This window comes from Rhinolophus sinicus, chromosome 8 (assembly GCF_057876585.1).
Source record: "Rhinolophus sinicus isolate RSI-liver-muscle chromosome 8, RSI-T2T, whole genome shotgun sequence".
Lineage (NCBI taxonomy): Eukaryota > Metazoa > Chordata > Mammalia > Chiroptera > Rhinolophidae > Rhinolophus > Rhinolophus sinicus.
In genome coordinates, this window is record NC_142508.1 from 77,373,932 (window position 1) to 77,397,737 (window position 23,806).

Here is a 23,806-nt window from a genome sequence, read left to right on the forward strand (position 1 = left end):
TCCCTCCCACTTGTAGGACTATGCCCTATAGATAGATAGGCAAACGTTTACCAAAAGGCAAGAGCTGGAATTTCAGAGAGCTCTGCTCCCAGCATTACCCCCCAACTGGAAACAACCCAAATGCCCATCAACAGGAAAACAGTAAATTGTGGCCTATTCATCTTGGAATATTATACAGTCGTGAAAATAAAGTGTACTTATACACAGTGAGGAGGCTGAATCTCACAAGTGGGAGTGAGTGAAAGAAGCCAGACAGAGAAGAGCACAGCCTGTATGGCTGCCAGTTAAGGAAGTTCAAGAAGAGGACAAATAGAACAATAGTGGTTAAGGACGCTTACTTACTTAGATGGTAGAACTTCTGTAAGAGAAAAAAGCAGAAAGGATTCCTATGCAAGTCAGATAGTGGCTGTTACTTCTGGGACAGGGAGGGGGCTTTGGTGGCAGGAGCAGTGAGGGTCTCCAGTGGAGTGGGTGGTGTTCTATTCTTAGTCCCCGGCGATGGTTACAAGGGCATGCGCTTTGTAATAATTTAAGTTGCACACTTACATTTTAAGCAGGATTCTGCGGGTGTTGTACTCCACACAATGAACATATTTTGATAAAAGCACGCATGGATGCAGCAAATATGAACTCAATATTTATTATGCACCAAGCACTGTGCCAATCAGTATTTGAACCCGAGGCTTCTGCCCCCAGCACGTGTTGCCTCGTTGTACTAAACCATTGTGGAGGTGTCAGGGGGTGGTTAGGTGAATGTCAGTCCTCTCAGACTAGTGAACAGTGAAGACCAAGACACTTCACACCCCCAGCTAGCATAGTGCTCTGACTCCAAATCCACGCATTCCCTAAACCACAGGAAGGAATCATTAAAGGTGAACACTCAGGACTAGCCATCAGCTAGTGGGGCAGGGGCATCCTTATAGCCGACTGGTTAAAATGATAAGGTATTGTAAGTTGCAGGAACGGCCCCACCTCTTCATCCCTCCCACATGCCATTAGCCATGTGACATTTCAGTTCCTCCCGCTACAGAGGCAGGGTCAATTGCCCCACCCCCCTGAGCCTGAGCTGTCCGGGACACTTGTTTTGGCCAGTATGATGTGGCAGAAGGGGCAGTGTGTCAGTTCCAAGCCTTAGCCTCAAGAGACCTTGTGCATTTCACTTGCACTCTTTCTTGACTTTCTGCCATTGTCATAACAAGAACCTGCCCAGCACATGCTACTGGAGGATGAGAGATTTATGGAGCAGAGCCAGGGGCAGCTGAGACCAACTGATGGCCAGCTGACCAACTGATGGCCAGCTGACTCCCAGACTGTGGGCAACCTCAGGCAAGATCAGGCAACTCCCAATGTGATCCGTGAATTTAAATAGTGAATTATTGTTTCAAGCCCCTGAAATTTGGGACTGTTTGTTATGTGGAAACAGCTAACTGATACATTATCTGGACAGACAGCTGTGGGGTCAGTTGCTTTTGAATGTCCTACTCCTGAAATATCTGGCTCCCCAAATGAGAACAATATAAAAATAAAGGGTAGCAGCTACCCATCCCCCCTCTCCAGCTCCATGGCAAGCAGCCATGCACATTCCTGGAGCAGTTTGCATGCAGCTTGTGAGAGACACGGTGCCAATAGGATCCTGCCCTTCAGATATGGGGCTCTGGGCTCTGATTGCTGGTGGCTGCTGCCCATGCAGGTGGGGTGGGGAGAGGGGAGGAGATGAGGCCAAACCTGAATCCAGCTGACCATTCAGCTTGAACAGTCTGTGGTTCATGAAGAATCAAAGGCTGAGCTGCCAATTTCCTCCCAGAAACCCCTTCCACCAAGTCCCTTGGGGACGCCCTCCCCAACCTCAGGGCTCCGTGGCCCATTAAAAAACCCAGGCTGCAGGCGAATCCTCCTTAACAATCCTCAGACAAGCAAGTCTGGAGACTGAAAATCGTGTTTCTGCTTTGAAAACTGCCACCGACCGCCTTTCCCACCTTCTGCTCAGCAAATCTTCACAGGCTGTGTTTTAAATACTCTTTCTCCTTTTGCTGTGATCAAAGGACCTGGTTGTTCCCCTGATAGGTGACAAAAGATGTCAGAGAGACTAATGAGAGAATGTAGTTGCCACCCCCTTCCTTTCTCCTGGAGGAAGGAGGATCACAGGGCATCTTGGGCTGGGTGGCCTTTAGGATTTGGGGGTGGGGGGTGCAGAGATAAGGGTAGAGGCTACGGGCAGGGGTGGGGGAGATGACTTCAGCAGGCTGATAATTTGGCGCCAGTAGTTGACCTGGGTTGGGTGGGCCTCCCAGCATGCATTTCCCCTTCTTCTGGGCAGAGCATCCCAATTTTGCTTTAGGTAACTACCCTTCCTCCACCCTCAATCTGGTTCAGGAGGCGATGACTCCAGCCCATCTATGGGCTGTGTGTGCAACGCAAACCTGGCCAGTGGAATCTGGTAATCTCCTGGCCTCAGCGATTGGTTTCAAGATGGGCATGTGAGCCAATCAGAACCACAGAGAAACGACCCTGCAGCTCTGACTGCACTGACTTCTGGGAGAGAGGACAGCTCTTCTGGCTGCTCTTGGTGGGGTACAGATGCAGCCCTGGAGCTGCCAGGGAGCTTGCCCAAGAAGGACTAAGGGAAGGAAGCCAAAACGTGTGGGGAGAATGGACAGACTCTGAGTCCTGATGACCTTAACCTCCTAGATCAAACTGCACCTGAATGCAGCCGCAATACACTCCACCCACCCACCCTTTTTTTTTTTTTTTCCTTAACATGTTGAGATGAGGTTTTTCTCTCATTGTGACAAAAGATGGCTATTTTGTGGTCATCTTTTATTACCTGAACTTGTGTCTTCAGGCACCTTGCTCCCTTCAGTGCCCCAAAGGACTTGGCAAATACAATTTCCTCCATCCACCACATTTCTAGGCACAGTCTGAGCCCCTTCCAGGCTCATCACACGCCAACACTGAGAGAGTCTCTGTGTGAGGGCACAAGTCTGGGTGGGGAAATTGAGGCCCACTCAAGTGGGATACCACATGGAGAGTTCCTACAATGGGTCACACCTCTGGGGTTGTCTCTGCCTGGGTATCTTCCCACCCAAGAGACAGCCCAAAGGAATGGCTCAAAGCCTTCACAGCCCTGTGACTCCTGCAGCCTATGTTACTCTCCTTGAACTTGACAATCCCATTTTGCAGGTTCAGGGACTAAGGTGGCAGGGAACATCTGACACTCCTATTCTCACCTCCTTCTCTTGACACACACTCAGCATTTAACACTCCCCCTTGCAGCTAAGGAGAGAGGGAAACTAGTGCTGACAACATCCATTGTGCTCCTGGATCCAGCTGTGCCTGAAAGCCTTATATTTATCTGTTGGATCTTTTAAGAACAAATAAGTCTTCCTTTAGGCTTAAGCTAGATTGTTGAGTTGGGATTCTGTCACTTAGTCAGCCAGGAGAGTTCTGATTATATAGCTGCCTTCAAATTTCTGAGGCACTGTGTATCATGGACAAAAGGAACAGCTATATCCAGTCAGCCCCAGAGGTGAGGAAGACCTGTCACAGGGAACTCAGGCATTTCCAGGACCGGCCCAGTTATTCAGATGGCTTAGAGCCCCTGGGAGCAGTGGGAGGGAAGGACCAGGATGTCTAGGATGGGCAAGGTGGCCCTGGGAGATGGCGGGTCTTCCATAGATGCCTGGACCAGTTGTTCTCAGCATGTGCTCTCCAAACCAGCAGCCGCGGCATCAGCTGGGAACTTGTTAGCAGTGCGAATTCTCAGGTCCTGCCTTAGACCTACTGAACCAGAAACCAGATGCGGGGCCAACCATGCGTGTTTCAACAAGCCTTCCAGGTGAGTCTGACACGGAATGAACCTTGAGCACTACTGGTTTAGACATTTCTATGCATTAAATACGCTCGGTGAAGAGAGCAAATGGTTTACTGTTGGGGAGAGAGGTGGGGAGCCCAGAGCCTAGCTGTTGCGATATCCTGTTCACAAGCGCCTTGAGGACGCTGAGCAGCTATAGAGGCTGGTACAGGACCCCCAGGCCTCTCCCACAGGCGCACACCAAGCAAGGTGGCAAGACAAGGGACGGCCATGGTGGCCTCCAAGTCCTCCACACCCATTGGCCTCTGTCTCATCCTGGGGACCCTCCTCCGCTGAGGAGACCCTGTGTGGCAGCCTGCCCGGCCTGGCATACACAGAGGAGTACATGACCCAGAGGGTGTGAGGCTGGGGCAGGGGTGAACCAGATGACCTATAGCCTGGCAGCTAGGCTCAGATGCCAGCCAGAGCCCTGACGGCAGCCCTCCATCGGCCCCTAACTTCAGTTCAGTAATTCCACTCTGTATTAGTCAGGATAAGGCTGGGCTACGTGGCAATAACAAACTCACCTGACATTGGAGTGACTTAATACGTCACACACTACTTTCTTGTTCTCACCGAGTTCAGAGCAAGTCAGCATCTTTCCAAGACGTTTTATTCTCCATGTATCGTCTCAGCAAACCAAGCTGCTCTGCTCTCGCAGCCGTGTCATTTCGACACAAGGTTTTAGGGGCAGACAGAACTGGAAGGACATGCACAGGCTCTTAAATCCTTCCCCCCAGGTCAGTGCAAGTCCTTGCAGCCCATTGGCCAGGACTTGCCCAGTGGTCCTGTGCAGCTGCGAGGGAGCCGGGACACATGGAAGGCGTGTGAAGCGTTGGTGACCAGTAGACATCTCTGCTACCTGTTGGACATCTCCGGCTGTGCTCCACTCCTCCACCCCCCATAGGGTCACTCGTTTCCTTGTCACGCCTACTGAGGGTGACGCAGAGCCGGGCAGCATGCTCCTCGGACAGGACAGATATGGTCCCAGTCCTTAAGGAGCTCATGAGCAGTGAGGCGCAAGATCAAGCAGACCCTCACCAAAGTTCTCCAGGCCCCCATTTCGGCACCCCGTATTTGTTGCCACTCTTTCTGAGTCACCGACGAAGTTTAGTCAGCTCTCAACCACTGAATGAGCCTCCGTTTTCTCATCTGTACAATGGGGACAATAAGAGACTAACAAGTCATCCAGTAACAATGAGAACAGTGAGTCTCAGATTGGTGAAGCCTGGAAGCCATGGGCAGTGGATTCAAACGCCATCAGTCTGACTCCATGGTTCCAGTCCCTTCCGTGGCCCTTCCTTTCCCTCCCCAAGTGCGTGACCCTGCAGAGCTTCCCTTGCCTTTTAAGCTTTCTATAAGAAGGAGGGGACCTGAGACCCTACCTCTCAGCCAAAGATAGCCGGACCTGGCCTCAAGCCAACTTGGTCCCATGAAGATGATTTGAACCAGCCCAGCCTGAGCTCTGAGGCGTCCCCGACACTGATTCCTGGCTCAGGTCATCCCAGCAGGGCCGTGGCAGCTCTCCTGCCCCCACCCGGGATGCACACGGGGCCAGCTCCAAGCCGCTCACCCCCACCACCTTTTCTCCAGACTGAGATGTGGTTGCAAAGCTTACCACGGGACCAGCAAGGCCACCACTGCCACCATTAGAAACCTGATCTCGAGTCGCTGATTAAAACCAGAAGGGGTTTTAATCAGCCGGAGCCATATGCTATTTAACCGAAGATGAAAGTACAAATGATAAGCATCATCTTGGAAAGGATGTCGTTAAAGGAAGAGCACAACGGCAAGTGGCATCTTTTATCATTACACCAGCCCCTCGCGCAGCTCTCGGAGGGGCTTTGAAGACCATCTGGGCCCCGTTTTTCTGATGCAGGGGTGTCATTGTGTTGGACGACGGCTCAGAGCCCACGCCACGCTCAACTTCGAAATATGCAATTAATGCCTATTAATTATAGTTTTCAAACCAGCCAAATGATCCTTCATTAACTTAATCACCTCTTCTATTTTATCAGGAAATTGTATTCTCTCTCTTTTCATGATCCCTACATCTCAAGCCTCCCACGGGCACGTGGCACATGGTGCTGAGCTAAATGTTTAGGGGAAGTGCTGCCTGTCCTGTGGTCATCTCGACACCGCCCACCCCATCCTCACTGCCCACCCCTCCTCCATCTTCACAGGAAGCCAACTGAGGCCTCCAGAGCACGCTGTGCAGTTGTCTGAGCAGGTGTGCAGGCCCGGGGATGGTGGAGGTGAGGCTGGGGTGGCTGCCATCCATGGAATCTGGTCAGGCTGGACCCCAGGTCAGATTGAACTGGATCTAAATCAATCTGCGGGAGGGGACATGTGCAGAGGACACTTGGGTCATTGCCTTCCACGTCACTTTCAACTTCGCACAGCCCTCTGCTCATCGACAGCCCTGGTGACCACCCTTCCAGTCACCCTAGCCAGGGACTTACAGTGTCATTAACGCAGTGCATAGATGGGGACACTAAGCTTGCAAAGGAGAAATAATTTCAAGACTACAGAGCAAATCGGCAGCCAAGCTGGGATTACGCAGCCATCTAACTCCCCAACGATGGCCTCATCTCCAGTGAGCACGTGGACAGACGGGACGATTGTCCAGCAGATGGGTTTTCCCTCTCCTCTCCCTCCTTAATGTGGGGGGTGCCCTCCTGCCCCATTGCCTTTGGGCTTGGCCATGTGACCTGCTGCCACCAATGTGCTGCCCACCACAGCCTGTTTCATGGGAGAAGCTCTGGGGAGGGAGGGGAAGACGTGGGGGGAGAGGGAAGGAAAGAGAGGGAGAGAGAGTGAGAGAGAGAGAGAGAGGAGGGAGAGATTGAATTCTACTAATTGGGTCAAACGCCTTAGAAAAATTATATAAGCTCCCAGCCTTACCTTCCTCACCTGTAAAATGGGCGTGATAGAAGACCTACCTCATAAAGGTAGGACTGCTGTGAGGATTGAATGCTTTGAGGATTCAGTGCTTTGCCTGAAGGACCATGTTGCTTCCAGTGGGCATTTAGCAACATGGCATCTCAGAGGTGGCCAGAGCAGGGAAGGGGCTGCTTCCTCACCCTGGCTCCAGGATTCGCAAGCCCATCTAGACTCTGTGAAAGCCCTCTTACAGCTTTCTGTAAACTTAAAGCATCTCTACAGTTCTCTGCTCCAACTTTGTTTCCACAGCCTTAGTCTAAGCCCTATCACCTCATATTGTTTGTGCCTTAAACGTAGTTTACTGCCAAGCCAGGAAGACAGATAAGCAGTTGTAATATAAGGAATGTGCAGGAGGGGCATCTACCCCCAACTGGGGATCAGGGAGGGCTTCCTGGAGGAGTCGGGTCTTGCAGAAAAAGTTGCGCAGATGCACCGCAGGCCCACAGCCACCTGCAATTCCAACTGTGGCTGTGAGGGCTAGCACAGACTCACCTCGCCCTGGCAAAATCTCAAGTTACGCTGTCCCTTGTCTTCCTGAAAATTCCCAGGGCCTTCTGCAGCCCTGCAGGAACCTGCTTGCAAGTACATGGAAGTGAGGAGGCATCACCACCCCTGAAAAAGCACCCTTGAGATGCGGGCTGGAACCCCTGAACACATGCGCCAGGTACACACCCCAAGAGGTCCTCCAGTGGCAACCCTGGCAACACACCATTATGTCAGCTTCCACCTCCCATCTCTCTCTCCTGCTCCCTCACTCTTCTTCCTGACATCACTCTACCAAAACACTGTCTGCGTCTAGGTCCTCGTCTCAGGCCCACCATGGGGAACCCAGGCTATGCGAGCCCAGGGGCCAGCAGAGATAGGAGTACCTTCCAGAATGGAAGGGAAAACAGAGGCTCGTGTTGTTCGGGGACCATCAGTAGGTGCAGTGCAGAGAGGGAAGGTAGGAAGTGGCAGGAGGTGAGGTGGGAAGAGGACAGGAACACCAGGTACCTGCTCCGCTGGGCTGGGAGTTGGCCCTTGTTCTGAGGTCAATAGCAGGGCAGTGGCCCGGCCAGATTGGTGTTTGAAAAAGCACTTTCTGTCCACAAAGTAGAGACTCATGGCAGGAGCAAGGCTGGAAGCGTTGCTGACCAGGCCGGGGGACAGCTGACAGGCTCTCCACTGGGGCCACGACAGCTGGGGCAGAGGGCTGGGTAGAGGTGAGCTCGCTCTCTTTAGGAAGCAGAACCAAGTTCTTGGTAACTGGATTAGAAGTGAGGGAGGGGGAGGAGGTGAGGACATCGGCCTTCTGGCTTGGGCCACGTGGTGGGCTGTCTTGCCATTTACTAAGCTCAGAACAAATTTCGGGCTTGGATGACAAGTTTCTTTTCTTGGCAGGGGCACGTCGTTGGAACTCCTTATCAGCCGCCTAGAGAGGTCACTGTGGCCATGGCAGTGGTTGAGATTTCAGGGAGTGAGGCCACGAAGACAAGCTGCCCAGGGCCCAGATGGGAGCAATGCCACCATTCTTAAAACTTTTTATTTTGAAATACTTACAGACTCATAGGAAGTTGTACAGAGAGGTCCCACGTACCCAGCTTCAATGCCGTAATTCTTAAAGGAGGAGAGAGGCTGGAGAAAACCTAACAGGGCTGGATGTCAGGAAAGTGATTTCACTTAGGATGTAGTTCGGCTGCAAGTGAGTGGTTTAAATGAACGAGAAGTTGATTTCTTCCTCATTTGATAGTCTCCATGTAAGTGTCCAGGTCTGGAATAGAATTCCTGTTCCTCTAAAGCCTTAGGAACACCGGCTTCTTGCAGCACCATCTCGAGGCTGTTGTCCACGTCTTCATGGTCCAAAATGGTGGCTGGAATTCCAGCTGTTACATCTGCTTTCCAGGCAGCAGAATGGAAGAGGGGATGGAGAGGGAAAGGGATGATGGGACGCAACGAGCTACCTTTTAAAGAAGAGTCACGGGAGCTGCCACATGACACTTCCTACCGACCAGAACCGAGCCACAAAATTTAGTTGCAAAAGAGTCTGAGAATTGTAATCTTTCTTCTTGAACTCAAAACCAGAGGTTCCATTTCCAGGAAGGAAGGGAGAATGGATCCAGGGGAGCAACTAGCAGCCTATGCAGAGAACCCAAAGGTGGGGGCAGTTCTGGAAGGGACGATGTGGCCACCATCACGAAATATAGCCAAGAAGTCAAGAAAGGTAGATGCTGAAATACTCACTGGACTTCAGAACAAAAAGTCAATGGTAACTTGGTAACAATGACAATTGTCCACCTGGTCCCAGAGCCCTTGATCCTGAGCTCTCCACTTTTTCCAGAGTTGGTGTTTGTCAGGGGGGTGGAACAGAAGGACAGAGGTGACAGAGTGGAGGGTATTGGGTAGAGGGTGGTGGAAATGCAGACCACGGGCTAACGTACAGCAAGCAGGAAGTGGAGACGAGGGAGTGAAAGAGAGGGGTGCGTTGGGAAGAATCAAGAGGGGCTGTGAGAAGGACGGGAGTGAGGACAGAGGGAGGCGACTGGCTTTGAAAACAGAAAAATGCATAGAGAAGGCCTCCCACTTCTCTGCGTTTGTGGAAGAAGGAGAGGAGGAAGGGGAAGCGGAGGACCAGGAAGAAAGGAGGGGAGAAGAAAAAAGAAACCGCGTTTGTCATGCCGAAAGGACAATTTTGTAAGCTCAAAACTTCGTATGTGGTTATGTTGTAAATATTAAAACCAAACTGTATTAAGTAAAAAGAAAAGACTGGCTTAGACTAATCATCTTGACGCAGAAAGGACGTTGGGGTCAACCACAAGGAAGAAAATCCACACCCCCTTCCCTTCTAGTCTGAATCTTCCCCTGTAAACATTTGAAATAGTGAAAAGATGGAGCTGGTTAACCCTCCATTCGTTCGTTCGTTCGTTCGTTCGTTCGTTCGTTCGTTCGTTCATTCATTCATTCATTCATTCACAGCATGTATGGAGTGCTTACTATGTCCCTGCCCTGAAGGAGCTCGCAAGCTGGGGGTGAGAGTGCGGGAGATGAGAAAAGCACAGAGGGCTGAGTGTGGTGGGGCTGGTGGCAGAGGCATAAGCCGGGACCCCCTAATCCAGCTGTTTCGCTATCTACGACACCCCTGCCCTTCAGGATCGTGCCCGGCCCATAGAGCCACTCTCCTTCCGATTTGCTGAGTTGGCCAGGTCTCCAGGCTCCACCCAGCCCGAGCCCCCTTGGACCTTGGATGGCCCAAGCCCTGGCTTGACATTGCTGTGGCTGGCTCTGAAGTGTCCCTGTGCCCATTTGTCTCCTCTTCTGCACTAAGAGTGAGGGCTCCTACAGGGGAGGGTCCGTGTCCCCAGGGCTGACCCCCAGCCTGGCCTGACCTGCCAGGCCCAATCCCCACACCTGCCTCCTGGTCTCTCCCTCCTCGCTCTGTCTCTCTTGCCCATCAATTTCTTATTTCATAAAAATCAATTTCTGTCCCATTTTTACCATGTACATAAAAGACCGTGGCATCAATTAGCCTCCGTTCTCTCTCTCCCCTTCTCTCTTTTTCTTCCTCGTCTTTTTTGGAAACCTCTTTGTAGGGGAAATCTCATATTTCAGCAATTTGCATTATCCACACACTCAGCTTTGAAGTTCTAAGTTATGGTAAGAAAAGGACCCACTTATCTGCCCATAAAAAATGTTCAAAGCTTATAAATTCCCTGAAACAGATGTACATTATCACTGGGTTTGCCTTTCCTTTTGCTGGAGCATGCCTAATAGAGTTTCGGCCGCCCCCTGGCCCCCTGCCCCCGCCCCCTTTAGCATCTGTCTCCACAGAAGCCCGCTCCCTACTGGGCCAGCAGACTTCAAAGGTCCCAGGCTGTCTGTGAGAAGCAAAGCACAAAGTGGGAACATAGGGGCCTTTAAAATCACCCACGTTTAAGTCAATATCATGCCTCCCTTCTTCACCCTCTCCTGGCGGAGGGAGGTGAGTCAGCCCTTCCTTTCTGCCTCCGCGAGCACCGGTTCAGCAGTTACCACAGAGGAAACTGAGGCCTCTTTCTCTCCCAGTCTCTCTGTCTTTGCCCTCTCGTTCCATCCAATTTTATACTTCCTTAAGTAAAGGAAAAGTTAAAAAAAAAAAGTGTGTGTGTGTGGGTTCCTTCCCCCACTTAAGGAGCTGTTGTTCAACAGCGGGAAATGTATTGCTGATCCCCTGGTGTAGACAAACAAGTGAACCCTTAGCACTTTTATGGGTAAGAATGTCACAAGCAACTTCTGTCCAACAGGCCGCCATTGTGGTCTGCTGATGACAGCCCCCTCTCCAGGATATTGTTTGCAATCCCTTCTCCACTAAGTGGTGGGATGGTCACATCCTGTCCCACCCTCACCCCCCAGCTGACCCTCCAATTTCTGGATGTTTCTTCGAACAATGAGCAAACGCTCCACCACGGCCCCCCAGGCTCCGCCCACCCTGACCCCGCCTTGCTGTCCATGCTGAGCCTCACTGGCCTGTATCAGTTCACCCAATGGCCCGCCCTCCCTCACACCCCAGGGCCTTTGCACCGGCTAATTCCTCCTCATCCTTGCTGTCTCCCCCTAAACGTGGCGTCCTGGAGAGGCCTTCTCCAACCCACAGTTTCAATCATATCTCCTCTGTTATTCCCTTAAATGTCTCCCCAGAAGTTATCACGATTGATAAGGATGTGATTTTTGTCACAGCTGCCCCCCACACCAGGCTGAAAGCTCTGTGAAGGTAGGTGGGAAGCATGTCAGAATATGGTTCCTGACACGTAGTAGTTGATCAATAAACATTTGAAAGTATGGATGGACAGAGGGATCTGGAGATGAACTTGGGAAAGGCCCGCTGAGCCTGAGCAGGACTTCTCTGGGCAGTGAGCACCAGATTTGGGTCACCCTTTGCTCTTCCCAAGCCTGGAACAAGCTCAAGTTGAGCAGCTCCCTGTCACCAGGGAGTGGTCAGACCCTAGAGACTGACTTGCAGTCACAAAACTGTACAGCCAAGTCTGAATGAGACACACACATCCTTTCTCCACAATGAAGGAAGGAGGGAGGGAGAAAAGGGAAGGGAGGGAGGGAGAAAAGGTCACACAGACCACACTAGAATATTCTGGCCAGGAATTTCGAAGCCAAATCACAATCAGATGCTGCTTTTTGAGGACAGAGTCAGAGGAAATGGAATCAGGTGACCTCAGTTAAGATGGCCAGGGGCCTCCCTCCATCTGGAGGGGATCTGGCCAGGGGTCTGAGCCACTGTCACCCAGTATCTGGACTGCACTGGGGACCCACAGGCTGAGTCCAGCGGCCCTGCCCCTTTCGTCCACGCCACCCAGCATACCCCCAGGACATTCCTGGTTTTCAGTCTATCCAGATGCTGCTACCCCTCCCTGGTGGCAGAATTGTGTTAATGAGTCTGAGCAGGGACCCTGTGAGAGGGGACACCCCCTGCCTTATGAGTCCCATGGGCAGAGCTGTGCGGCGTGCTGGGAGCAGGCCACACGCCAGGTCTGGCTAGGGGCCGGGTGGGGGTCCAGGAATGAGCTGCTGTTAGGCGCTCAGCAGACATTTGACAAGCATCTCTCTGTGCTGAGCCTTTGGGATTACAAAATAATCTTTGGTGGACGCGAAAGTGCTTTGGTGGGAACAGATGGGAACCAATCGGAGGCACAAGCGAGTACATACAGTCGGTCCTGATTATTCACAGATTCTTTATTTACGCATTCACCTGCTCACTCACATTTATGGGTAACCCCCAAATCTATACTCACGGCTCTTTCATGGACACCGTAGTCACCGCAGAGCAGCGAACATGGTGAGCCGCTCGACGCACATGTTTCCAGCTGACATCCAAGGAGGCAGCGCTCTGCCTTCTTGTTTCTGCTCGCACATTATAAACAAGTGCTCGGTCCATAGTCTATTTAGTGCCACGCTTTTTGCAATTTTGTGCTTTGTGCCAGCCTAGCCCCATGTCCCACAGCAGGCAGCTGAAGCCACGGCCTGCAAAAGGGGCCTGAGCGCTGGTCTGGGCTGTTTCAGGAGAAAGTGTCAGTTTGTTCTACACACACACACACACACACACACACACACACACACACACACACACAAAGCCTCCTCTCTAAAATGGGAGGGGTAATCCTGCTTGTTAGTTGTTGACGAACGCAATGAACATTTGGCCAAACTTGGCCAAACTTTCACCGGTTTTCAAGGGGGAGAAAAAGACAACACGCAGTGAGGGTTTTTTCTTTTTAAATACAGCTAAATTATGTCTGTTTTGGGTTTTGGTTTCTTTACACAGTAAGAGACTGCAGTTTTCTTTCTTTATGTTTTTCTTCAGCAAAATTAAAAGTTGGCAATGCTGTGTTGCTCTCAAACTTCTATTTGAAACGGTACTGCTTTGTCAATCTCCACAGGCAAGCCCTCCAGTCCAGTAAAGGGTGTGAAGTCCTCAGTCCTAGCCCTTCTGCCCTCTTAGTTTGCATTCCCGCTTCCATTTATTGACCGCCTACTGTGTGCCATGCCCTAAGGAAACAGCAACACAAAAGTCCCTGCCCACGGGGGCTCTACAGACTAGGAGGACGGCCACTGCTGACCGCCCCTGTGTCTGGGCACCAATGAGGTTGGTTCCAAGAAGTAAGGGAAAGGAAAAATAGAAAAGGTCAGTTTTGATGAACTTATCCAGAATTTTGTGATCAAAAATATCTAGAAAAGTTATTTTAGTGGAGCCGGAGGAAGTCAAAGCCCAGGGTCGCTTAAGATCTTGATCTCCCTCTGCTTGTCACCCTGAGATCTGAGCGATGGCCCAGGGGTCTGGGACTTCTCTCCTCCTCCAGCGCTCGTCCTGGGACCCTGGCAGGTGCCCCCAGGCTGCTTGTCCTTCTAAGTCTCTAACGACCCGCTCCCTGCACGCCTCTTCCCTCCGGACATGTGGCTTTGGGAAGGGCCCTCTGAAAGCTCTGCCCAGACATGACCCCCAAAGCAGAACCTCAGGGGAGCAAGGCGAACACGAGTGGGGAACCAAGCCTCGGTCTATAGCCAGCAAAGTGGGACAGCTGGTGGTTGTGCCGAGCCCCTACTCCCCAAGGGGCTTTGACCACTGGTACAAGTGCCGCCCCCAGGGAGCAAGGGCCCCAAAGCTGAGTGGGAAGATGGCGAAGAGGCCACTTACATCTCCGCAAAAGGGCCGAGGGAGAAAGGAGGCGATGTGGTCCACATACCAGGGGTCACTGTGGACCCGTCCTCATTAGAGGACACCACTGAGAGTCGCCTAAACGTGGCTCTCTTTGGGTGCCTGTCATTTTAACCCAGGAGGAGGAGGGGTAGGTTACTGAGGGCCTAGGTGGCCAGACAACTGGAAAGGAAGCTCACACACGGAGGCTGTTACCGATTTCTCCAGTTTTACCCTCAGGTGGGCTCAGGCCACCTGCTCCAACGTCATGCAGCATTTTGGAGGTCCCTGGTGGGGCAGGGGCAGGGGAGGGCAGCTCTCCCTGCCTCCCCTAGACCTTAATGCTCATTCTCCTTAAGGCAGGGCCACTGGCTTCCACCTGCTTCACCAAGGCTCAGCCCCCTGGGTTATCAGCCTGTGGTCTATGGGCCCAACTGCAACCCCATATCCTGGGGTGGGGAGCTTGTTAGACGCACTGGCCCCTGCTCCCACCCCCAGACCCAAGTCCTGTCACCCTCTGGGCTGGGCCTGGGTACCTCCGTTTAACATGCTCCCGGAGAGATTCTTATGGCCCCCAAAGTTAGGAATTTCCTCAAAGAGTCCTCTGAGGTCACCTAGTGGAAATAAGGCTCTGGGCTCTCAGCCTGGCTGCCCAGGAAATCAACTGGGAGCTTGAGACAGCTTCATGCCTGGGCCACACCTCAGACCCGTGAATTGGCATCATCAGAGGTGAGGCTCAGGTCCTCCTGAGACTTACAGGTTTCTCTCTTCTTCCTTCAACTTCTAATGACCTGGTATAACTTCTAGGCGTCATACACAATAGCATCCAAATTGAAATCACACACGCCCTTGACCTCAGCAGCTCTACTTGGCCCGCCCCACCCCCGCCAGCAGCCTGGTCTATGCCGAAGTCATGTCTAGATGGTCTCAGGTCGCAGTAGAGAACTTATCTCTGCCAGGCCAGTGGAACGAATACACCAGGATTCTTCCACTTTGTGGGGAGAGAAAACCCATGGGCCAGTCTGATGGAGATGGAGAGTAGAGGCCAGCCTCTGCCATGTCCTCCCCAGGCTCACCTTCTGCCACTAGAAAATGGGTTTTAACCTCCCCACCCCCTTCTCACGCTAAAGCAAGATGCTGGTACCATGTTTCCCCGAATATAAGACCGGGTCTTATACTAATTTTTGCTCCAAAAGACGCATTGGGGCTTATGTTCAGGGGATATCCAGAAAAAATCATGCTAGGGCTTATTTTTCCATTAGGTCTTATTTTCGGGGAAACATGGTATAGAAAGACCTTTGCAGGGAAATACATGAACCAGTAAAATCGTTCCAGAGCTCCTGAGAAGAGGAGTCGGGTTCAGAGGTCTGCTGGTTTGGGACGGGACAAAACCAAAAGCCAGATCAGAGCCCCAAACAAGAGCATGACTGTAGGAAGTGACAAAGCTTTAATGACCGGGAAAGAGTGCCCCAAGCAGAGCGTTTAGGATTCCATAAAGCGTGTGGCTGGGCCATCTGTATTGACTGCAAAACACAGCCACGCACATGGACCTTGGGGAGCAAAGACAGGGATGGAGGGGCTGGACTGGACCAGGGCGGGGCTGCCCAGGGTCTTTGGGGCAGGCATTCCCCAGGCAGCCCTACCTTCAATGACGAGGTGAGGGCGGCGTGTGTGGGGGGAAGCGTCACAGCCCGCTAGCACTGAGCACATCTGAGGGGTCCCCTTTCATTCCCCTGAGCGCTGACAGGTCTCTCAGAAGCCAGGTTATTAGTGCAGGCGTCTGACAGAAATGGTACTTGAGGTGCAGGCAGCTTTCTCCCTCCTCCTGCCACCTCCAAGAAAGCGCTCCCACTGGCCCAGTAATGATTTGACATCTAAACGTGGAGAAAAAGGTAGGGGGAAAGCAGAAGAAACTGCTCCCGGCTGTTTCCCTTGCCAAAAAGTGTAATTGGCATGGCTGGGTGTGAAGTGCACCCCCACTCCCACCCCCCACTCCCCGGGAGGTAAGAGCAGGCCATGGCAGCTGCAAGCCTCACCCCGCTGGATGCCTTAACACACCAGCCGTCCTCAGTGCCCAGTGACGGATCAGCAGAAACGGACATCCAGGCACCAGTAGTGCTTCTGTGCACGTGTTTGTGAGGCCAGCAAAGCCACGCCACCAGTCTCCCCTACAACTTCTCCGGGCCCCAGACGTGCCACAGCTCGAGTGGCAGGAGATTTACAAACAAGACAAAACTCACCCACCCCCGGCCTGCAGGAAAATGTGCCCGACGCCTCAGCAAGGAGCATGGTAGATTCCTTCAAGTTTCCCGCCCTCCCCCCCTTCTCTTTTCTCTCTTTTTCTTTCAACTTCTAATTATCTGGTACAACTTCTTCTAGCGGTCACATACAATAGCATCCAAACTGAAATCACACATGCCTTTGAACTCAGCAGTTACACGATACCACTCTCTGTTGCCAGTGCGCCTGCTGGCAGGCACTGAGACAAGCTCTGCCATGGCCTAGGGTGAGAGACCCACATGCCTGGCAGGAGGGGGTGGGGCAGTCCAGGACAGCCTGGGAGCAGAAGGAGTGAGCAGCTGTTAGAGAGAAGTGGGCAGAGCTATATGACCCAGGGGGGCCGATCTTCAAACGCATGAGGTCACAGAGAAAGAGCGCCTAGGTATGAATACTATGCTACTCCTTGGGTAAAAATAAAAGGGCGGGGGCGGGAAGGGGATTAGGCAGTAACTGCAATGTTTTCTTTCTTCAAAATAGATCTGAAATAAATATTGCAAAACGTCAGCATTTGTAAAATCTGGGTGGTGTGAGTTCCCAGTTACTGTTACACAATGTTCTGTTTCAAACTTTAAAATATTTTAAAAATTAAGAAAATTGGGGGTGGGGAGAGCTGACTACGTGATACACAGAGGGTTTTTAGGGCAGTGAAACTACTCTGTGTGACACTATAATGGTGGACACGTGTCACTATCCAAATCCACAGGATGTCCAACACCAAGAGTGAGCCCTAAGGGAAACTATGGACTTTGGGTGACAATGACATGTCAGTGCAGGTTCACCCTTGGTGAAAAATGCACCCCTGTGGTGAATCATGTTGATAGTGGGAGGAGGTGATACATATGGGAGGGGAGGGGACATTGTTATAACCTAAACCTGCCCTGAAAGTCTTTTTAAAAACATTAAAATTTACATGGGGAGACACCTTATATAAATGCATTTATTCTTGGCAGCTAACACTTTCATGGTGTCCCGTGAGCTGGGCACAGATTTAAGTCACTGGATTCTCACAACCACTCTGTAGGGTGGGTCTCTTGTGATTCCCCTCGGTAAAAGGGAAACTGAGGCTTGAGTGGTACAATATACCACCTGAAACACAGAGCACGAAGGGAGGAAGTTGGGATTTGAACCCAGACAGCCTGTCCCCAAAGTCTGGGCTCCCAACCACCACGCCACACTGAATGGCCTTTTATTAAAAGGCACCCAAGAAGGTAGAGGGAGTCAGGGGTGCTGAAGGGAAGTGTACTTTTTACCGCATGACTTTTTGTGCTATCTGAATCTTTTATATGAGCACGTTACTACTTTTTTCGATGATTTTTAAAAGTCAATTCCAGTTACCAAGAAATAACAGAATCTTGACAGGCACGGGGCTGGGGAAGGCAGCATGGGACCTCCTCTCAGAGGCTGAGCAAACGGTCTAAAGCCACCAAGCCAGAGAGGATCCCTGCGTGGACCCAATTCCCGGTTCGTTTCCATGGTTGCAGCAATTCTGGGACTGGGGCGCCATCAGCTCCCCTCCGCTCAGCATCCCTTCTCTCCCTTCCTGGCACAGACCCCACCCCTTTGCCACAGGTTGGCCATGTGACCCCAGTGGGCCACAGTGATTGGCCCAGAGATAGTATTGGCCCTAGTGGAACATCCATCGGTGCTCCGTCCAGAGAGCCAGCAGCCGCACACCACGATGGAGCATGTTCGGTTAAATTCCCGAGGAGGCACAAGAACCAGCTAGTCTCAGCTTCCTTCACACCCTGGATCCTGTCATCTCAAAGCCAGCTCCCACCCTGCCTTCCCTGCTCTGCTGACATTCATATCAGGCTGAGTTGGATGCTGACTGACAAGCCCCAACAAGGGAAGCCCAGGCTCAGTGGTTACGCCCTTCAGTGGTTAAGGGGTCATGGGGAAGACTAGAAGCCCAGACTGCCGCCTGCTGTGTATGCTCAAGCCAATTACTTAACCTCTCTGAGCCTGATGTGCTCCCGGAGCTTCCACTGGCTGCCTCATAGGGCTGCCATGAGGATTATCTGTATTCATCCCAGGCACACCAGTCACTAATACAAGTAATAATATGGTAACAACAATTAAGCCCCCTATCTTCAAAAACAACTCCTTACCAGCCACACTGAACCCGAACTAGAGGTTCTGGAAAAGGGGGTGGCAGAGGAAGACCAAGCAGCAGACAGGCAGCTGGAGTCACTCTTCCTTCCGTGTCCCTCCAGACTCATGCTCCACTCTCCTCTCTGCCCTGGAAGAATGCCTGTGCGACTCTCAGCAACAGCTCCCCTGCCCTCTGTCTCCCAGAGGCTTCAGCCAATGAGGCCTCAACAAGATTCAGGTTGGGCAAGAGTGAGGCCAGGATTTCATTTCCCTGTACGGTCCCCAGAGGCTGGCTGCATGCTGCATCCCTCCAGTGACGGTCACTCCCTGCTCCTTCAGATGGCTCCCCTCCCCCCACCCATCCTCCCTCTACTGCAGAGGTGCGGGTGGCACCCCAGTGCTAGCCCAGGATTCTGCAGTCCTTCAGGAGGCTTTGCCCACACTTTGTAAACATTCCCTTTATTAAACTCTCAAATAACACCGTATGAGTGTGTGTCATCTGCTTTTCACAGGGCCCCTGACTGGTTGAGAGTGGTCCCTTTTCTGGTCTCCCAGGCTCTCAACAGACAAAAGCCTGCTCTGCAGAGGACACTACTCCAGGGTCTAACTCTGGCCACTGTCCCCATTTCCCTCCAAGTTTCTGTACTCCAGCAGGTCACTCCAAACCTGTCAGACCCCAAACCCAAGAAGGGGCCCCTGATGAAAGACAAGCGGCTATTCACATCTGACCCACTGGCCTCATCGGGAGGCACGCGGGGTCACATCTGGGCTCAGGAGATGACCAGAGAAACAAACCACTGATTTCGGCACACCAGAAAAGGTACCTGAGAGTGTATATTTATAGAAAGATACATAGAAATGGACAGATGGCATCTAGCTATAGATACAGAAAGCTCTGTTAGAGAACCACGTCAGTACGTATATATTTGCCAATGGTAGTACACGAGGTTTCCACATCTCCCACAACCAACAATACACAATTGCCCGACCTTGGAAAACCACGCTTGTTTATGTGGTTGGTTCCCTCTCTGGAGGTTTCCAAAATGAGAAGTCTGGTTTCAGGGGCAGTTTTTAAATGTGTGTGTGTATCTTTCTAAAGAAGAGAGGAAAAGGAGGGAAAGTCAGAGAAGTATATTTTCATGTTGTGCACGGAAGAAAGTTTGGGACTAGTTTGGGACAAGGGGTGATCCCACTGGAAAGGTGTGGAAAATAACTCCAGAAAGGACAGCTAAGGTTTCTAGGTTGGGACATAAAAACAACAGCGAGGAAGGTCACGCGTTTGCAGTCCGCTGAAATCCTTGTAGCACATTACAATCAGTTAAGGGCAAAACAAAATCAGAATAATACTAAGAGGTAGCAGCTGTTTATCTTCTCGGAGATTTCGAGGGTCTCTGGAAGCCAGGCCAGGTAAGGGTGTTCTCCTGGAAGAGACGGGGGTGGGGTAGAGTTCTGGCCCAGTCCCACCCCCACCCTGGGGCTGGGAAGGGTGTGGGCCTGCGTGGCAACCCGCCACTGGGAGCCCCAGGGAGCCTCTGACATCTACAGGCCATTTCCAAACCCATAGTCACTTCTTGGGTAAGTTATGCAGTCCCCACAACATATAAATAAAAGTTTAGTTCTGTGTTTCCATATATCTTCTACATGGAGGCTAGCTGAATATTAGTGGAGTAACAATAATTATTAATAACAATAATCGTCATAATAACAATAATTAATAGAATAATAATGCCTTGGGGACATGGGGAAGGGGGTCCTTCATATGGCAGGGCGGGGGCTCTGGGAGGGGCCCTATGTCTGGTAAAAGTGGTGGTAATGGTGGTGGTGCTCGTGGTGGTGGTGGTGCTCGTGTCTCTGGACCGCCTGGCCAGCCTGGCTCTCGTACACCACCACGGCGGGCAGCTCCCTCACGTGGTCCCGCCCCACGACGGTGCTGCCCACGGCCAGCGGCGCCTGCAGGCCCCGGCACCCGGGCTGGCTCTCCTTGGCTCGGTGCTTATGCTTCTTGTGCCCGAGGGGTGCCAGAGTGGGGAGGAGCGCCGGGCTGGTGGCCAGGTGAGCGGATGGGGACACCGCCGGGGTGGCGGCTCCCAAAGGGGGTTTGCTTCTTGCCCCCCTAGCCACATGGCCCACACCCACACTCTTGCCCTGGGCCTTGGGGGACCTCACAAAGTGCTTGCTCCCGTCCTGGGTGCCCCGCAGCCGCTGCTGGACCTCCGAGACCTTGGCAAATGGGGTGTCAAGGAAGTGGAAGGAGCCCGGGTCCGTGCCTTGGGGCTTTCGGTGTGGGACGTGGATGGCTTCTGGCTCATGGGAGCGAGATCGAGTGGGGTTGGAGGTGCGGGGGGGCAGTTCTGACTTCTGGGCCACTGACGGGGAGCCTAGGAACCAATGCAACAGATATTGGATGAGCACCTACTGTGTGCCAGCGCTGCTGTGCCCGGAAACGATCCCTACCCCCAGCTCGCCAAGACTGATAAAGGCCAGCTGCTCTTTCTCAGAGATCCCCCTCCCACTGCTCCCCCTTGCCTTGGAGGAAACCATTCTGGAATGGAACTTTGCCCTCTGCTAAGTGGGAAGAACTGTTCCTTTGTTAGGTCTTTAAAAATAATTCTCCTTCCTAGAGAGAGTTGCGAAAGAGAGGGAGACAGAGAGTGATAACTGTCTGAGGTCATGGGAGCAAGAAAGAAATCTGTAGGAATATTCCTAAACTTTAATTATAGAGGTAACCCCAGAGGAATTAAACATGGCGGGCGGGGGGGGGAAGAGAAGAATGGAACTGGGGCTGAAATTACGTGAGCTACATTCTCATTTATCTCAGCAAGAGCTAAGATGGCAAGAGCTGATAAAGACAGAGCAGCATTTTGCTTAGTGACATAGGGGTCCTCACCTGAAGAAACAGCCAACAGAGGGGAATGGGAAGGTGGGCTGGACACGGCACGGAACTATTGCTTTTCATTGTATTACAAGCCCTCAGATACTACTCTTTGATTTGGTTCACTTTGTGCATGTATACTTTAATTTTTAAAAATGCTTTTCACGTCATCTCCTGCAACATCTTTAACCGGACCAATCAGAGTGACACCTTCCCCCAGCCCAGGGGGAATGGGACCACCACCACCTGCCCGCCTGGCCATGCCATCTCCTTGCCCCACCTTACCAGGCCCAAACTGGGACGTGTAGTTTTCTATCCCAGCGAGATCTAAGTAGTGGTTTCTCCTCTCAATGTTCTCATCCACGCAGTGGTGGTAGCAGCCAGACTGCTCCAGGCGGCTGTCACCCTGGAACCTATTGCAGGAAGGCAAGTCAGTGGGTGGGCACTGGCCCCCAGGCGGATGGGGTGCAGTCCCACAGGTTATTGGGAAGCCACCAGGAGAAATGCTTCTGGAGCCTTTGTTAATTTCCTTCTGGGCCCTGAGCAGGGGTAAGGGAGGGTATGGTCAGGTCAACACTCTGTGCCTCCATTTCTTCCCTTGCCAGTGGAGGCAGAGATCCCTGCTTGGCTTCCCTGTACCTTCCAGGAGGAAGAGATAGGACTTTGTTCTGAACAGGCCCAAAGGAGAGGAGAGGATACTGGTGAAAACTTAAGGATGCCCCAAAGCCAGGCTTCAAACCAGGTGTGCCTGCTGCAGGCAGGTGGCCTAATTCCAGCCTGGTTCTCCGGCGGTGTGGGCAGCAGAAGCCCCCAAGACGCTGGAGTTGAGGCTAGCAGACTCCATAACCAAGGCCCAGAATGGGCCTTCCCTGTGTGTAGGGGGAGGGGAGGGGAAAGGCGCTGCCAGGGGCGGGGGAATGCTGGGCTCCTTGCCCCTCCCTTCTAGGGCCTCCGTGATCAGCTTACATCCACCTCCCCGCCTCCCCACAACCCCCAGCAGAGCCCCTCACATCTGCAGCCAGCTGGGGTACCTCATATTGTTAGAGCCCGCCCCACATCACGCTGTGTCCCCTGCTTGGACTGCCTTCTCTCTCCCCTGTGCTGGGGCTTCTCAAACTCCAGACATTTCCTTTCCATTTTCTCAACAGGTATTAACATATCTCATGCCTCATACGGTACTGCTGTATAGCACTGTGACTTTATATTACCATTCACACAATAGTTTTCTTTAAACAGTCTTTCTCGTTTCTTCTCACCCACTTGCTTCCTTCCCTGTGGTTAAAGAAATAACACCTGGTGAAAGGTAACTGAAGTCTTTCACCTCTCCACAATCCTGAAGTCCAAAGGGCCTAAAAAACCAAGTTTTCTCATCGCCCATTTGGTAGCCAAGCCTGCACTAAGCAGATGGGAAGGGAGCAATAGTCTATCTCAGTGTGACCCTTTCTACATCTCCCTGCACAAATATCCACATGTTGCCCAGACCCCAAACATAACACATAAGAAATACACCAGCAGTACCTTTCCAAACCCGAAGATCGCTAAATTCCAAAACATGTCTGGCCTAAAGTGTTTTGGATGAAGCAATGTAGACCTACATTTAGTTATTTTTAAAATTTCAGTTCTGATTTTTGTTTTTTTTTAATTGAGGTTTGTGAGCCTCTGAAATCACTGCCCCCTGAGGAGAGCACAGACAGGAGACTCCTGCTGGATCCGCAAAGGTGCACAGCTGGCGCTCAATACATGCTCAGGTGCCCTGGGCTGCCCCTCCACCCACTCCTGCAGTACCTGAGGGGGGCTCGCTGCTTCTTCTCCCAGCTTCGCAGCTCCTCCGTGGGCTTGGTCTCCGCTCTGGGCCTGGTGCTCTGTAGGTCTGAGTCCCCACCGAGAAACAGAGGGGTGAACAGCTTGCCCGTGCCCACTGGCCTCCTGGCCCTGCCCAGGTTTTCCAAGCTACCTGGCAAGCTGGCCCTAGCAGCTTCCCAAAGGCTCTGTGGCAGGGTCCTCAGAGCCAGGACCAGGGGTGGGGGGGCGGTTCTCGAAGCTACCTGTGCTGCTTACCTCCTGAGGGGCCCTCGCTGGCCTTCAATTCTCCGCCCAATCCCCCCACACACACCTCGCAACACAGGCCTAAGGCTCCGCCCTACTCCTTCAAGGACCGGCTCCACGCCCGACCCTTCACAAAGTAGCTCCCAGCAAAAGCACCTAGGACTCCCCCCTCCATTCCCCGCAGGACGGCCCCCCAGCCCCTCACCGGGGTGGTTGAGAAGGAGGCTCTTCTTGCCCTGGCTCCCATCGGGGGCCACGGTGAGCTTCACCCGCAGCGTCTTGCTGGATGTAGGGGAGTGGTTGACTGAGGAATCCACCACCTCGTAGATGGTGTGCAGCAGGCTGGTGATATCCTGGGTATGGGAGGGAAGCAGAAACCACACGCGGCTTCAGCCACGGTGCATGTAAAACCGGAATCAGAAGGCCTCTGAAACCTGAAACGCTGAACCCCTCTGGTTCCCCAAAGCCGAGCCTAAGGCAGAAACGTGGAAGTGAGAGTTTCATTTGGGAGGGGATCCTAGGAAGGAGTGAGGGAGCAAGGAGAGTGAAGGGCGGGGGGGGGGGGGGGAGC

General features: G+C 52.4%; 1 protein-coding gene across 3 annotated transcripts in view; it reads right to left on the bottom strand.

Moving 5' to 3' along the window:
* Window positions 1-19,133: 19,133 nt before the first annotated feature.
* The window catches only part of NKD1 (NKD inhibitor of Wnt signaling pathway 1), a 180,010-nt gene continuing 175,337 nt past the window's right edge, over window positions 19,134-23,806 (bottom strand). For all 3 annotated transcript variants that reach the window (XM_088800362.1, XM_088800361.1, XM_019732371.3), the window contains 4 exons: window positions 23,441-23,588; window positions 22,975-23,059; window positions 21,475-21,602; window positions 19,134-20,695 (listed from right to left, as the gene is read on the bottom strand). In XM_088800362.1, coding sequence (XP_088656488.1) covers window positions 20,106-20,695; window positions 21,475-21,602; window positions 22,975-23,059; window positions 23,441-23,588 — 951 coding nt within the window. In that variant the 3' untranslated portion in view covers window positions 19,134-20,105. The remainder of the gene's footprint in view (window positions 20,696-21,474; window positions 21,603-22,974; window positions 23,060-23,440; window positions 23,589-23,806) is intronic.